At 34.7% G+C, this 16,846-nt stretch overlaps 1 protein-coding gene across 8 annotated transcripts in view; it reads left to right on the top strand.

Moving 5' to 3' along the window:
• INPP4B (inositol polyphosphate-4-phosphatase type II B) overlaps positions 1-16,846 on the top strand; it is an 813,118-nt gene that overhangs the window by 673,894 nt on the left and 122,378 nt on the right. For all 8 annotated transcript variants that reach the window (XM_001091644.5, XM_015139258.3, XM_028848782.2 and 5 more), the window contains one exon: positions 12,193-12,396. In XM_001091644.5, the coding sequence (XP_001091644.5) occupies positions 12,193-12,396 (204 nt within the window). The remainder of the gene's footprint in view (positions 1-12,192; positions 12,397-16,846) is intronic.

Here is a 16,846-nt window from a genome sequence, read left to right as displayed (position 1 = left end):
TAAGATCCAAATCATCACTATAGTTGGGAAAATGAAATACTCAAATCCCCATCGGTCTGGCTTTCTGCATACATTGCCTTTCATAGCATCTGGAAATGTAGAATAGAGTAGGTTAAAAAGTAAGCTTCAAAGTATTGCCACAGGATCAAAATGAATTGGCCTCATTCTCTGTTCAAATATTACTGAGCACTCTCTTTTTTTCCTAGTAGGAAATGAAACCTGTTATTGGTTAGTATATATCTTCTCTTTTCCTTGGCATTTTTCATTTTCTTTGGTTTATGGTCTTATTAAGTGAATTAAATGAGATTTTGAAAATCACTTTATTTTCCTCTGGTGATCACCTAATTTTTATGCATGTAAAGCTTTACATTTGAATAGGAATGACACTTCATTTGAAGGCAGAACTTTGATGTGGATTTACATCAGTCTGTATGGGGTCCTTCCTCTGCCTCGGTTTGCTCTCTACAACATTATTTACTGAGGAGAGATTCTAAAAATTTCCAAATGTGTTAGTTATTTGAAAAGCAGTAGAATCTAAGCCTTAGTTTTTCCAAAGGTGACTTGTTCCTTTATCTGCAGAAAGGAGAGCTAGTCTGGCATGGGGTAGACACTCAATATCAACTTCCAGAGCTAACGAGGGCAGCTAGTTGTGTGATAGAAAGCTGAGACAGAAAAAGACAAGTGACAGTTGATTTTCAATGTACAATCAGTGTCCTGGAGTCCACTTCCAATGTGTGCATCCTTCACCTCTGCATTTTAAGGAGATCGTGTAATTTTTTTTATGAGACACTTCTAGTAAATATGCCCTTGAAGAAACTGACCAAAGAAAATTCTCGTAATTGTAGAATAAGACAAAAGTATAGTTTTTCACCTCTCTGAAGAACAGATTCATAGAAACCTGGATCTTATGTATGTCCATACTTTTTATTCAGGTATGTTAATTTATAATAATATCTTATACTTATTTAACATTTCAGTTTATACATTTTTATATGTTATTTTTGTAGGAGAAAACATACCTATTTTCATGAAAAAAAATTGTTAATATCTATTCAGGAAGTTTGAGTGAATTGTCTAATAAATTAAAAAGTGAAAAACCAAACTCAGAACTTCCAGTTCAAAATGCAGCGTTCCTTCCATGCCAGAACACATGCCTCCATCATGAAAAGGGAGGAAAATATTGACCCAAATTTTGCAAGTACTTACTTTGTGTCAAATAGGGCAATGGGCTTCACACTTTATGTCATTTTAGTTAATCATCAGAATTATGGAGAACGTATTATTTTCATTTAACACAGAAAAAGGCTAAAGCTCAGAGAAATTTTAAAAACGTGAGAAGTCATGCAGCTAGAGTCAAATACAGGATTCAAACAAAACCTGGGTTCAAACCTGGGTCTGGATGACTCCAGAATGGAAGTTCTTTCTAGTGTCCTCCATCTAATATATGGATTTTGACATTTCCTTATTCAAAAGTTTTTTTAAAAATTTTTCTTAGACAAATGCCTTAGTAACACCTAAGTATTCTAGATATTCAAGTATGTTTTTTTATGGCTAGGGAAAGAGAAAAAAGAGGAGGTTGTTGCATACAGTAAAATAATATCATCTCATTTTGGTTCATTTCTTTTTTGGATTTACAGATGAGGTGAGGTTTTCCTGGGTTCGCCTAAGCTGAAAATTTTAGCGAGTAGCACACCACTGCAGTGATTACAGAGCAGTATTTATATTCTTCTTGTGCACTGGGCAGGGATTTGTCATTTCATACATCATTTACAACTTGCTGCAGTGATTTTGGCGGTGGGGGAGGTTAGGATGGGCATTCTCTTCTCCTTGAATCCAGCATTGCTCCAACTTTTTCCCCTATGTTTTCTCTTTTCTACTGAGTAGACAAGTTTAGTCAACTAATAAATCTCTCAGTCCTTAAAACTAGGAGGATCTTTTTTTAAGTTAAGTTTGCAAGCCATGCATTCTTTTAAGAATTCACGCCTGGAATTTCAGAGAATTATCTAAGTTAACAGTTTTGTATAGTCTATGAAGACTGTTAGTAGCTCATGGTTTAAAACAAAGTATGATCCATGAATTCAGGTATGAAAGAGAGATCGTTTTAGTGGTATTCTAAATTTAAATATAATTTAATATTAGCAGGATGTAAGCTTTAAAAGTTCTGTTTTTAAGTTTTGGGCTTGCTGTACACTATGGGTTATGAAATAAAGCTGTTTACTTCATGGATAGTCTCTGGTTTCCTTTACTGATTCTGAACTGGTATGTTTGGAAAATAGGTACCTAAAGTTGTTTTCTTAGGGACTTATCCATATAGCATATTCAAGACATTAAGGAGTTATCTATATTCATGCTTATCAGGGAAATGTAAAGGTTTCATAGCCTTTGAGCACCTGAACATGGAAGAGTTTACTGTTGTAGACTTGGGGCACCTGGGAAAAGCTAAGGGCAGCCCAGGGCAGTGAAGAAGGAGGTATTCTATTTTGTGATGAGATGACGTCTCTCCTCGTAGGTAAGCCATTGCACCTGAAGACAATAGCCATTAAATCATTGTCAATTAAGCATATAGTCTGGGGGAAAAGCAAGTGGCAACAGAAAAATTCAACTTGCTGAGAGGTCATATTCCAGGAGTCTTTGAGTAGGCAATATTTGTAGATCCAAAGGTAACTTACATCATCTCTACTGCTACTGAGAACCAAGGCACATGGATAGGGCTCCCCAGCCAAAATTCCATCCATCTAAACACTGTTGGTAGAGACAAACACACACAATTTATAAACTAAAAATAATTCCTGAATTCATATTATTTTCCAGTCACTGTGCTCAACACAAAAGGTAGAAAAAGGGAATAAAACACAGGCCTGTTCTTCCCAGGAACTCCAAGACTCTTGATAGTAGTGGTTATGATGATGAAGTGACAGTAATAGCTAGCATTTATTGGTGGCTTAATAACTCTGAGATAGTCTTATAAGCTCTTCAATTTTCAGAGTTCCATGCGGTGGATAATATTATTTTAACATTTAGTCTTCCTAATTCTATGAAGTAAGTGTTGTGAGTAGCCTTATTTTACACAGTTGAGGAAACTGAGGCAGAGAAGTATTAAATTTACTCACACACCTTGTGTTTTTGGCTCCAGATTCTGTGAGCTTGGCCAGTATGCTGTATCTTCAGTCTGCTATATAGATGCTTGTACATAGGACTAAGGAAACAAATGTTGGGGCAGGGAAGGAGTACTGCTAAAATTTCACAAAAAATGAATACATTTAATGTTTCATGTTCTAATATGCACAAACTCAGTTAAATTGTATTATAATTTTAACATTCTTGGTATGCCTTCTTATGAATAACTGGGTTTGGTTATTGCATATTAGTTCATGAAAATATTAAAGAAATAGTATAATCTTATGGTGTAAGAATCTAACAAAAGGCAAACTGAGTTTATCTGAATAATTCCAACAAAAAAAGGCAAAAGATAGACCAAAATTTTAACACACAGTATGAAAGGTTAATAATAGAGTGAGATAAACATGCATTTCCTTTTTTCTCAGACTAAAAGTGTGCAATTCTGTGAAGGAAAAACAAAGAAGAGATAAAATAAATTCAAACTAAAATAAATAATATTTTTAAAGGCCTGAAGGTGGACAGTGTTTAGGTGTCTCTCGTAGTTCAGAAATCTGTGTGATATTAGCGTTCAAACACCCATCACTTTCTCTATTCCATTGAGATTGATAGACCTTTTTTAGAAAGTCATTATTATCCTGCTCATCAAAAAGCACTACTGAGCACTTAATTGTGTGTTGTATTGTACTTGATGCTATATGACAAATACTACATAGATATGGCTCTTAATTTTTACAACCTAAGAATTTAAAAGAATGGGGGTGTTTTGCAATATTGCATTTGTTAAATAGTTAAATAATGGCCTTTATTGCAAATGTTAGAGGCTATACTCACAGCATATTTGAGAAATTCTCATAGCTTATAATGCCTACTATTCTTTCAACCTCAATATACTATACCAAAACATTCTATTATATTCAAAGAAAAATAAAAACTATTGTATTCTGAAACATATACAATCAGGATTTTTTCAAGAAATGTTGTTTTCTGTAACAGCAATGCCAGGCAGCTAGTGTGCTAAGAAGTTAAGATACACGTAATAGAGAGAAGAATGTTATGCTGATTATTTAAGACTGAGAATAACTTTTTTATTGTTTATTCACTATAACCACTCCTAGGTCTATCCCAGTTCCAAACTGTGGGAAAGAACTTAGTGAGTAGAAATTTTGTTTGTTTTTTTAAGGTTGATGAATGTATGTATTTGGAGTCTAAGAAAACTTGAGAATAAATGGTTTAGGTAAAAATGAAATTTCAGGATAGAACTTATGTTTCTGTTTTTCATAATTGCCTTTAGATGGTAATTATTTAATTCGTGAAATAAGTGATAGTGTGCAATAAACAAAATTTGTTATTAGAAAATTGTACGATAAGAAAAACAAAGATAACAATGTAAGATAATATTGACAATGAGACTACATACAAAATTTATGGAATCAGAGCTTCTGCTGTTTATGATGGAGTAACATGGACCCTCCCAACTTAAACAACAAGAAAGTGGACAAAATGTAGACATAATGGTTTTTAAGCACTGGAAAATAGGTAACAAATTATGTGATTCTTATAGCTATCTAGATTTCTTCCTAGGGCAGTTCCTAGGCTGTAGCAAAAAGGAACCTAAACACTCTCTTCTCAAGGTGAAGAGACAGAGATTAGAGTTTGGGAGGCCAAGATTGCCAGAATTCACAAAGCAGAGTACTAGAGAGTAAGGAGCTTCACACAGAAGGAACCCTGGAGATCTGTAAATGAGTGCCTTTTACTCTTTATGAGTACCAATCTGTGCATGCATGAGAATAAACTACCCATGTCCACAGAAATAAATATTGGGAATAAGCTTATAAAGCAATTCCTGGGGTCACACAGGCCCGATAATAGTTTATCTTTCCACCAGTAAAGTGATAAGACCTTTTAATACACCGGGAATTGACTAAAGGCCTCAGAAGTATATGGCCCTAGTAGTGGGACTAAATTAGTCTTAGATTAGAGGCTGCTCTTAGTCTACCATAACAAGGTTTGAAAACAAGGCTTGAAAGGATTCCACTGATTCCGAGTAATTTTACTTTGCCATAGAAAATCCAACATTATTTAAAGGAATGCAATACAATCTGTCAACCAAAAATGTAAAGTCAAAATGCCTGCCATCCAATAAGCACATACTAAGCATGCAATGAAGCAGGAAAATATGATCCATGACCAGAAGAAAAATCAAGGCATATAAACAGAAATGACAAAAAAGGGAGAGAGGGAAGCATAAAGATATTGGCAGAAAACACGGTCACATTTTTTCAACATTTAATGAAACTACAGACCCAAGAAGCTCAATATACTCCACACAGAATAAATATAGAAAAATAAACTCAGGTACATCATAATCAACTTACTGAAAAACATTGTGAAAACAACCAAGAAATAAAAGAAAAAAGGGCACATGTTTCGTGGACATTCACCAAAAAGAATGATAGCAGACTTCGTATTAGGCTTTATACAAGCCAGAAGAAAATAAAGTCACATCCTCAAGCTACTGGAAAAAAAAAAAAATCCTGCTAACTCTCAGAAATAAAGGTGAAATGAAGACCATTTCAGGCAAACAAAAGCTGAAAAATTTCGTAACAGATTTCTACTACAACAAATCATAAAGGAAAGTCTTCAAGAATAAGGAAATGATACCAGTAGAAATTTGAATGTGCACAAAAGAATAGGCAATGCCAGAAATGGTAAATACGTGAATAGATTTTTTATTTAATTCAAACATGTTCCTCAAACATATTTACTCTTCCAAACAAAAATAATACCAATGTATTATGTCCTTTTTAACATACTAGTGTAGCAAAGACCAACCTATCACCTAGGTATGAAGCACTGCGTGCATTAGCTATTCATCCTGATGCTCTCCCTCCCTACCATACCATCCTCCCAAAGGCCCCAGTGTGTGTTGTTTCCCTCCCTGTGTCCATGTGTTTTCATCATTCAACTCCCATTTATAAGTGAGAACATGTAGCATTTGGTTTTCTGTTCCTGTGTGTGTTTGCTGAGGATAATGGCTTCCAGCTCCGTCCATGTCCCTGTAAAGGACATGATCTTGTTCTTTTTGTAACTGTATAGTATTCCATGGTGTATATGTACTACATTTTCTTTATCCAGTCTATCATTGATGGGCATTTGGGTTGATTCCGTGTCTTTGCTATTGTGAATAGTTGTGCAATGAACATACACGTGCATGTATCTTTATTATAGAATGATTTATATTCCTTTGGCTAGATACCCAGTAATTAGATTGCTGGATCAGATGGTATTTCTGGTTCTAGGTCTTTGAGTAGTTGCCACACTACTGTCTTCCACAATGGTTGAACTAATTTACATTCCCACCAACAGTGTAAAAGTGTTCCTATTTCTCCACAGCCTTGCCTGCATCTGTTGTTCCTCAACTTTTTAATAATCGCCATTTTGACTGGCATAAGACAGTATCTCATTGTGGTTTTGACTTGTGTTTCTCTAATGATCAGTGATGTTGAGCTGTTTTTAATGTATGTTTATTGGCATATATGTATGTTTTTATGTTTTTAATGTATGTTTATTGGATGACAAACAGCTCAACTAAAAATGGGCAAAAGAATTAAAAATATACTTCACCAAAGAAGACTTATGAATGGTAAATAAACATATGCAAAGTTGCCCAGCATCATTTACCATTAGAAAAATGCAAATTCAGACTATCATGAGATGCCCTTAGCCACCTGCCAGAACAGCTAAAATCGAAAAGGCTGAGGATAAAAAGAGTAGAGGAGGATATGGACCTGCAACTTTCATGCGTCACTGTTATGTACACAATTATTTGCACACTTTGGAAATGTGAATGTTTCAGCAATGTTTCGTAGCTTAAGAAACACCATATAATTTGATCATCTAACACCTAGTTATTGATTCAAGAGAAATGTTATTCTGTTGGCACTGAGAAGGCTGTTGAATGAGGAAGGATTAGATACATGTTTTGTGAAGGTCATCCTTATAACAATACATAGGCTGAGTTAAGATACTGGATTTGAATTATTGAATATTACTGGGCATCACAAAATAAAAGTAATGCTTCTGGGGGACTTGGCTAAAAATACAAATTCTCATTTATATTTGTATTTGTATTGTAGTTCAAGGTTGGAACTCAGGAGTGTATATTTTAACATTGGTGGCCTTTGATAACATCGTAAAGGAAAGACAAGTTAAAGTGAACCAACCAATAAAGAGACTGTGGAAAGTATCCCTATGGAATGTAGAAAGGATCTTAACTGGGACTAGCTGTGGAAATGTAAAGTAAGGATAGAGTTTTGAAATTATTGTAAAGGTATAAGTAGAATAAATTGCTGACTAATCCAGAAAATAGGCATTAGTGAAGATAATTCAGAGGTTTGGACTCTGAGTTGTTGAATACTAATGATACTACTCAAATGGAAAATCTTGAAAGAACAAAATTACTGAAAATAAAAGAACAACAACATAATATTGAGTTCAGCCTGGCATTTCTGAACTCTAAGGGCTTTTCAGTGGAAACAGTTGATAGAGCTGGTTCAGAAGGTGAATAGAGATGGATTTATTAGACCTTGGTGTAAGGATGACAGTTGAAGCTATGGTAAAATGGATTACCTCACCAATGAAAAAAGTGCTTTTGAGAAAGTGATTTAAGGTCCCTTGTGGGCTGACTTACCACATTTTGGGTGAACAGAGAATGATGAGTCAAGAAAAGAAGTTGAAAAGGTCAATGAAGAAAGAGAAGCATTAGGATGGGCACAGTAGCTCACATTTTTAATCCTAGCAGTTTGGGAAGGTGAGACAGGAAGATCACTTAAGGCCAGGAGTTTCAGACCTGCCTGGGCAACATAGTGAGACCCTGTCTCTACAATAAAAATAAAAAATAAAAATAAAATACAATAATAAATAAAAAGAAGACCATTAAAGAGTGAACTTGAGGGTTTGCAATGAACTCTCATAAGAGTTTCACAGGTAGGCACTGTAATTTTGTGCAAACTAGGAAAAATGGTTATGTGATTTTTCCAAGGGCAAACTGATAATATATATATGAGCTGCCCAGATGTTAAGTATCCTCCTAGCTTTTAGTCTAGCTTTCCTTTAGGGAATGTTGAATATACGTCAGTGCACTAATGACAGAGTATAGCACTATTCCTATATCAAGTAATTTCAAAATATCAAATATCAAAATAAATAGGATTCTTTCTTGCTGCATAGATGATTACTAAAATAATCACTTGCATATGCCATTGGCTGCTTCTGTATTACAGATGGAATGAGGCATTGCCTTAAATTTTTTTCAGCAAAAATAAGGAGATTTCTAAGTAGAATAGAACTTCACTTAATTTGTTGAGCTCTCTAGTGAAAAAGAGTGGTTTTAAATGAACATGTCCTAACTATTCCTCTGCCATTAATATTCAGGAAACTGGAAATTCTCTTCACTCATCCCCAGGAGAAGTAATTTTTAGTAGTTTTATACTTGCAGATAATTCTGTGTGTTGCTTTGAAGAATAGTTGTATGGGGATATGAATTGGAAAAATGTCAGAAGGCTAGAAAACATTTCATTTTTTAAGGTAACATTTCTTTCATTTTCTAATATGAAAAAATAAAATAGATCTGCCTTACATTCAGAGTTTATTCTTTTTGCACAATATTATTAAGCTGATATTTTAAATAAATTGTTTGGCCTACTCTTACGATAACATTTAGATACCATTTCTTTTTTCATTTAATGTAGTTCAAGCTAAATGAGAAAAGAAAAAGGTTTTTCAGAAGTCAATAGGCAACTTGGTGATATGGTCACATCCTTTCCATGACTTCAGCTTTTCTAGTATCATCCTAGTTGCAAGAACAGCAATACAATAGTTCCCCCTTATCCACGGGAATATGTTCCAAGTGGATACTCAGTGGATGCCTGAAATCCCTGATAGTACCAAGCCCTGTTTATACTGTTTTTTCCTACATGCACATAGCTATGATAAAGTTTAATTTAAAATTAGGCACAGTAAAAGACTAACATGAACTAATAATCAAAACAATTATAACAATATACTATAATGAAAGTTATGTAAATGTGGTTTCTCTCAAAATATCTTCTTGTACTGTACTCACGTGTCTTCTTGTGATGATGTTAGATGGTACAATGTCTACGTGATGAGATAAAGTTGGGGGAATGATGTAGTGTCAGTCTTCTACATCAAGGCTACTTGAACACAAGCACTACAATAACGTGACAGTTGACCTGGTGACCCAGATGGCACCTAAGTGACTAATGGGCTAGTAATATATATAGCATGGATATACTGGGCGATTTATATCCCAGGCAATCTGAGGCAAGACAGCACAAAATTTCATCACTCGACTCAGAACAGATGCACAACTTAAAATTTATGAATTATTTATTTCTGGAATTTTCTATTTAATTTTTTCTTTCTTCTTTTTTCTTTTTTTTTCACTTAATATTTTCAGACCAAGGTTGACCACAGGTAACTAAACCATGGGAAAGCAAAACCACAGACATAGAAGGACTACTGTATACAGCTGTATTGGGATTTCGTGACTACATTAATCTTTTCAAGCTGATTTCTTTGACTGCAAAACATCAGTAGTCTACATTGGTCTACATCACTAAGTAGTGCTGGTCAAAAAAATTAAAATTTTTTTTGGGTTACATGGATATAACAATGGGACATTTGGGTATTTTCTAAAAAATGTGATTCTATACACAGGATGCCGGTGATCCAGAGAGTTTCCAAGAAGTCAGATAAATTTTGTCAGTACAGACAAAGATTAGCTATTATTATGTTTAAGATCGTAAGCCTTGTATTCAGTTATCCAAAAAAATTCTGGGTTTTAAAACTGTAAGACCCTCCTGCATGATCTCCCTGGCCTTTGGTGGTAAATCAACTCAAATGAGATTTTAATAAATGAAGTGGAATCTCGGCATGCGCGTGTGATGGAAAGAAAATGATGGTGATTACAAGTGCTAGGGAAGATTTCATTGAGTGTGAATGAATATTTAGCTACATGGCAATTATATGAGTATTGTGGAGACTTGAAATGTAGTAGCAGGAATTCAAAGAAGGCAAGTTGTTTGGCTCTAAAAATAAATCAAAAGAATTTATTGAAACCATCAACAGAGAAATTGTTTAGTTAAGCTGAATGGGAGTAAATTCACGTTTTTAATATTTAAAGTCACACTGATAAGCACATCCATGCTGTATAAAAAATTATGTAAATAACATGTTTCCTCATTTTGCTATGACTACACTGACTTGTTTGAGTACTGTCTAGCCAATTTTTCCATCAGTTTTTTATATCTTTCATTCTCATTTTAATACTTCATTGTGAACACCAGTGAACACTTCTTTTTGTGCCTATCTAGTATAAACTGCTTTTTATTTTGTTTTTCTTATTTATTCTGAAATATTTTTCAACCTTTTATTCTTATAAATTATGTTTTTTGTGTTTTGTTTTCTCACCTGCAAAGTGGCTTTAATGTGGCTAATAACAGGGTGTTTAAAATAGTCAACAAAATTTAGCAGTAAAGTAGTTACACAGGCATTATAGGCACATTTAATTATGAGAACTGGTAGATGTTCAAAACACTTGGAAAGTAGGAGTTAGGGAAGAAGAGGAAGAAGGACAGAAACATCTAGTTTTATGGCAGGTGGTGAGTAGTGTGGAATAAGGGAGAAAGCTGATGATTGGTTAGAAAACTTCATTCCTGTTCCATTTGTGCTGCCAATACGCGGTATTCCCTAAAATGTATCACCACAGTTCTTTGTTAGTTTTCTCAACTTGGTTAAAGAAGTGGTCAACTTTAAGATCCCTTTCACGTCTAGAATTTTATGATGTATGGCAAATAAGTAACTATGCATATATAACAGAGTCTTATTGGACACTTGTTTTGCATGGGGCTTAACGGGTTTTCTTTAGTTGCTGATGCTCAAAACAAGAAGATTTAGAGATAATTTAGTGACTACTAGATAGGCTTGGAACTGTTGACTGCATATTGAGAGTGCACCGAGAAATAATGCTGTCGAGTTATATCACTGGTGAAGCCAGCATTATCAAGACTGTCTCATTAAATGGGGGAAATATCAATTATGATTCAGTATAATGCTATGGGTTAAAGGGTCCCTTCCTAAGAGATTACAGAGGATGAATATGTTAACAATATGGGCCATTACTTGACTTACATCTCTACTCTTTGAACAGATTGTTAGGCCACGTGCATGCTAAGTGTACTCATTACTGCACCCTTCAGTCTATTACAGGGTGCAACTGTTAAACATTTCATCAGGAAATTGCAAGTACAGCTGTAAAGTTCTTTATTGTTGGGAAGCCTTCATTGCTATAGTACTTACTAGGTATTTGCCACCAGCCTGTAAAATCTACAAGCCAAGTTTCACAGTAACCTCTTTAACATTAAGCATTACTGAAACAATTTAGTGGAAGAGAGCATTTAGGAGGTGATAATAAGGAATACAGGCCCGATGTTTTCATGAAGAAGTCTACCCATGCCATTTCTACTATTGTTGAGATCTTTTTATGATACTAAAAAATAATCTCCTTCTTTAAGGATGTATGTCTTTCTTTAGTCTTTAACTGTTTAAAATATATTAGACTGATGCAAAAGTAATTGCGGTTTTAATAAGATATACATAGCCTGATTACATTTTCTTTTCAGGAGTGTTTGGAATGACTTGAAAGCTGCCTCAGGTAGATGTTGTTCAAATGATTATCCCCAGTGAAATTCATCTCCAAAGACAGGATTTGTGAAACTAAAAGGGAGAAGGTTGAGGAGACAGATGGTGTTTATAGTACATTTAAAACCTCAGCATTAACTTTAAAACAGGAGGACTTAAGGCCTTGGCAGCATCCCAAAACCAAACTATTTTCCATTGATTGGTATGAATCATTTTCTCTCTTTGGTGTCTGTACTTTTTCCACCATACACACCGCTTAAGTGCCAACAAATCTGCAATTGACCTTTTCACAGCTCTATGCTGAGATGCCTACCAAGGTGTTTCTAATCCTTGTCCATTTCTTTCCAGACAGAGCTTTTTGTACATGCCTTCAAGGATCAACTTGTCAGGAGTGCTCTTTTAGCACTCTACACCGCAAGGCCAGGCGGTGTTCTTAAGAAACCCCCATCTCCTAAGAGCAGCACAGAGGAGAGCAGTCCCCAAGAGCAACCCCCACTGATGAGACGGCAGGACTCCATACCACATCATTCAGACTACGATGAGGAAGAGTGGGTAAGTCTCTTGTATATCACGTGCCTCTCAATGTTTAGCAATGAGAAATAAGGTAGGAATGATCAGATAACTCTGCTTTTCATTTTAAAAAATGGAAAAAAGTTATAACACAGATTGTGGATAAATAGGTCACATTTTTCCTTAGGGGCAATATTTTTTGGAAGTTGAAATCCTGATAAAATGTATTTGCTAGCCAATGAATTATATGTATAAGTGAGAATCTCTCATCAAAGATGCCACAGTTACAAGACTCTATGTTTCCTTATTTATTGCCAAGCTATATAAAACATGAAAGTTATTTTTTAGAAAAAGATTAACAAATCCTCCATGTTACTACTACTTGGATGCAACAAGTATTTTCATTGTTGCAATCCAGTGTTTTGGTTCTGGAAGTACTGTTTTAAAGTATTCACATTTAAATGACTGTAGACATAGATATTTCGCAAATTTCTCTCGCTCAAGATTCTATAATGTAAGATGCTGCTCTAGGTGCTCTAAAATTTACAGAAGAATGGCCCCATAGAAGGATATGAAAAAATAACTAGGAAAGATGAATAAACAAAGGAAATAAATATGGTGAGAGAGATTCTAGTTGGGCCGAATACGACGAGAGAAACGTGAAGGTTCACCGTGGCAGAGGAATGGGGTATTATTACTGAATCGATACATATAAATTATTCAAGAATTCTCCAAAGTATATGCATATTACACACACACACACACACAAAGGGAAATCTATTACCGTATCATATGTTTAACAAAAAAATAGTGTATTAGCTGTATTAGATGTTAAGTTTTTAGTTAACAATTACTTATTGCCACCCTAGACTTTAAGAATATTTGGGGAGTAAATTACTTAAAAGGCACAGGCCTCTCAAAAAAAAAATGTTATCTGAAAGGCTGTGAGGTGATGCCTGCTTTTTCTTTTGCTAAAATTTCTATCACAAAAAGGACAGAGCTGGACTCCAAGAGGTAAATGCTGAGTAAGTGTTTGTCGTTGGTGATTAAAATTGTGTTTCTCCCAATGAAGCGTTTTCAAAGAGCAAATATTTCTTTCTCCCCTTTACCTTCACCTTCTTCAATTTTTTTTCACAGTTCCAAGTGTACACACCTCTTAACCTCTCCGAAGTTCAATTTTCTCAACTGTAAAATGAAAATAACAGCACATGTTCTGTTAGCTCTTAGAGTGGTCATGAAATCAATGATTTACCCATGTTATGATGCTCCATTTCCTGGAAAGGCCAAGGCAAATGTATTATATTACTTTAGTATTATTGTTGTATGTTTCTTAAGTAATATAAAGTATATAATCTTGTTATGAAGATTAATACCATCCCTTGAGATAAGTGGGGGAATTAGATATGTCGTACAATATGGACTGTGAATTTTGAAGAGTTCAAGTGTATACAGAAAGGAAGATATATTTTAATAAACATCCAGTATTAACCTTTTGACAAATAATTGCCATTTTATATTAAATCAAGTGAGAATTTTGGAATTTTTCCCCCTCATTTTAACTCACTATGCTTTACAAACCCTCCTCCTCACCTTGACCCCCTCCTCCTGTTGAAAATAGTCCCTCTCCTTCCTTCCTTGTTTCCTTTTCTCTAGATAATTTTTGAAACCTTTTATTTAGTAAGTATTTCAAGTAGGAAGGCAAGTAATGTTAGATCCTTACTTCTTGCAGCTCAGAGTCTAGTGATAGATAAAAATATGTTAACAAATAGTTACAACATTTTGCAACAAAGCTTAGAAAGAGACTTGATAGAAGACAGTTTCTGCTAATGTGACTTCAACTCAAAATTTTAAGTCCAGAACTGTCTTATGATGGGCAAAGAAGGAAGAAAGTGGGGACTGTATCATTAGTTGAGAAGGTTTACAGTGTTACTGAGTACCTGTTCCCTCCAGTGTTACTGAGTACCTGTTCTGCCTTATTCACTGTGCCACATGCTGGGGACACAGGTGAACAACCTGGGCCCTCAGTTACTCCACAGCCTATTCAGTGCTGTAGAAAGACAAATGGCAATCGCAGTGCAGCCTTAGAGATGTACATGGGATACAGCAAGAATGTGGTAGCCATAGTGGTGTTTCCAGAAGTAACTCTGGAGATTTAAATCTGAGTATAAGTTAACCATTCAAGAAAGAGGAAGGGGTGGCCTTTTAGATGGGACATAATAGCTGACATACAGAGAGAGGTAGTCAGTGTGTGTGTTCGTGCCTGTGATTATTATTAGTTATTTACATGTTTTCTTTTAAAGTGAGTAAAATTTGAGCATGTTATATTCCAAAGGCTATGTGAGAGGCACAGAGGTGATAACTGATGGAGCAACGTCCTTACAAGAGAAGGAAGAAAGTCAATGGTAGGGCCCAGGTGGAAGAACAGGCCCTTCTCCTGAGACTGCAGGGAGGATGTGAAGATGTGAGGGTTGGTGGGGCTGGATGGCTGCTTTTGTCAGTAAAGTAGAATCCTGTACTAAGAGAAAAAGATGGGGAGGACTGGAGGAAGTGAGTGGTGAAGGTTTCAAATAGGCACCGAAGAAATGAGTACTTGAGCTTATGAGTAACGTGAAAAATTTGAGGCTTTGTGATGGGCCAGCCAAGGCTGGAGTACCAGCTGGCATGGTTGTTTGTTTAGCGTTCATTGTTCTTTTGGGAATATTTTGCTCGTCTTCACACCAGGAAAAACGTCTTCCTGATTCTTTTCCCCAGTTGATGAAGGGGTGACATCTCAGTTTCTCTTGCTGTCCTTCAAAAGGCAAAAGGAGTCGGGTAATAATGAAGGGTTGCATTACTCTCTGCGTCTCCTTTCCTGTCATTTCTAAGCCTCCTTCAGAACTCGTCGTTTCTGGAAAGCATATAAAAGCTTTGTCTAAATTTACCATAATTACAAGAAGAATCTTTCCCACTCAGAAAAGTTACTTCTAATTCTCTCCTTCTATTATAATTTTACTCTCTTTGCAAACAATAACCGAGTTTGATTGGTGTATAACATTTTCATCGATTTTCCTTAGCATCCACTTTCTACTGAAAACATTCCTTCATCAGGGGATAAAAATCCCTTATAAAAAGATAGAAACAATATTTCACCAGAGTCATAACCATTTAACATTATTCTCAAAGCTTTATCTAACTTTGATAAATTGAGCAAAACTAAAGAAAATGTAGCTAATTGAAAATGCCTTTAGAGACTGTGGCATTAAATGAATTAGAAACATAACTTTGTGTACTCCCTTTTTAATTAGTTGTTAGAAAAGTTTCAGTGCTGATTACAAGTCTAGTCAACGCTGGAAGTAATTCAGTATTTTAAATTAATTTAATTGGGTTTCTGTGATATTATGTGAAGATACTCCCTGATCACTTAAATTGGCTTACGTTTGCAAATAAGGTTACAGTAACTCTATTAAGCATTTTTTGTTTGTTTTACTTAATTTCTGATAGTGACTGTAATAATTACCCAACTTGGACAATTGTATTTAGCTTCTTATAATAAGTATTTGACAAGCAAATAAATGTTATTAGATTACTCTTAAATCCTACCCGGTTGATGCAGGTAAGAACCATTCTTTTGAAGTCAAAAAAGAGAATCCTGTCCACTCTAAATCACTATGAGGCTGTCCTTTCTCTTTTCAACTTGTTTTGTTGACAAAATTGATGGCATATGAATCTGGGTAATAATTATATAGTAAATATGGTAAAGATTGAAACTAAAATGAATGTTTACAAAAAAGTCCATTATTTGCTGAATTTTACTTATTAAATAAAGGAATGCTTAAAGGGTTTATTTTCCTGAAAAGTTAGTAAACAATTAAACCCCAAAGGAATATTTGGTTTTGTCTAACAATCTGTGCCAAGGAATAGACTAACATAGCATTCTCTTTTAGCCAGTTAAGATGACATATTACTTTTCTTTCTCTACATCTCTGCAACAGATGCTTCCAGCAGCTGGGATTCCAAGATTAGTTTGTCCAAAATATGAAAGCATGTCATTTAACCAAACTATTAAGTTGACCTAGTTTTTGTGGTTTCTAATAATTCTGAAATTCTGTGGAACACTGTGATTTAATTTCAAAGTTACTATAGGTTAAGGGCTAAATCTGCCTACTTCTATTCAAATCAATTGTTTAAAAAGAAACTTCTGATCCTTTGTATTCTGATCTATTCTAGCAAAGTGAAAAACAATTCTTAGTATTTAGACATATACAAAGCCCATTTTTAATTGAATACATTTCTATATCAAGTGGCATTTCAGCATCCAAATTATCCAATTAATTCCTTTCATGTTACAAATATAAACCAAATTTAAAATTTTAGTCTTCATTCTTAAGCTAGGCAAACATTTGCTATTTCTTATTATGTTAAATATGTTTATGTTACATAAACACAATGGATGATCCATCCATATTAATTTTTCAATAATTCTATAGACTTTAGAAACAATAACAAATTTATA

This window comes from Macaca mulatta, chromosome 5, assembly GCF_049350105.2.
Source record: "Macaca mulatta isolate MMU2019108-1 chromosome 5, T2T-MMU8v2.0, whole genome shotgun sequence".
Lineage (NCBI taxonomy): Eukaryota > Metazoa > Chordata > Mammalia > Primates > Cercopithecidae > Macaca > Macaca mulatta.
This window is presented reverse-complemented; position numbering and strand designations above follow the sequence as displayed.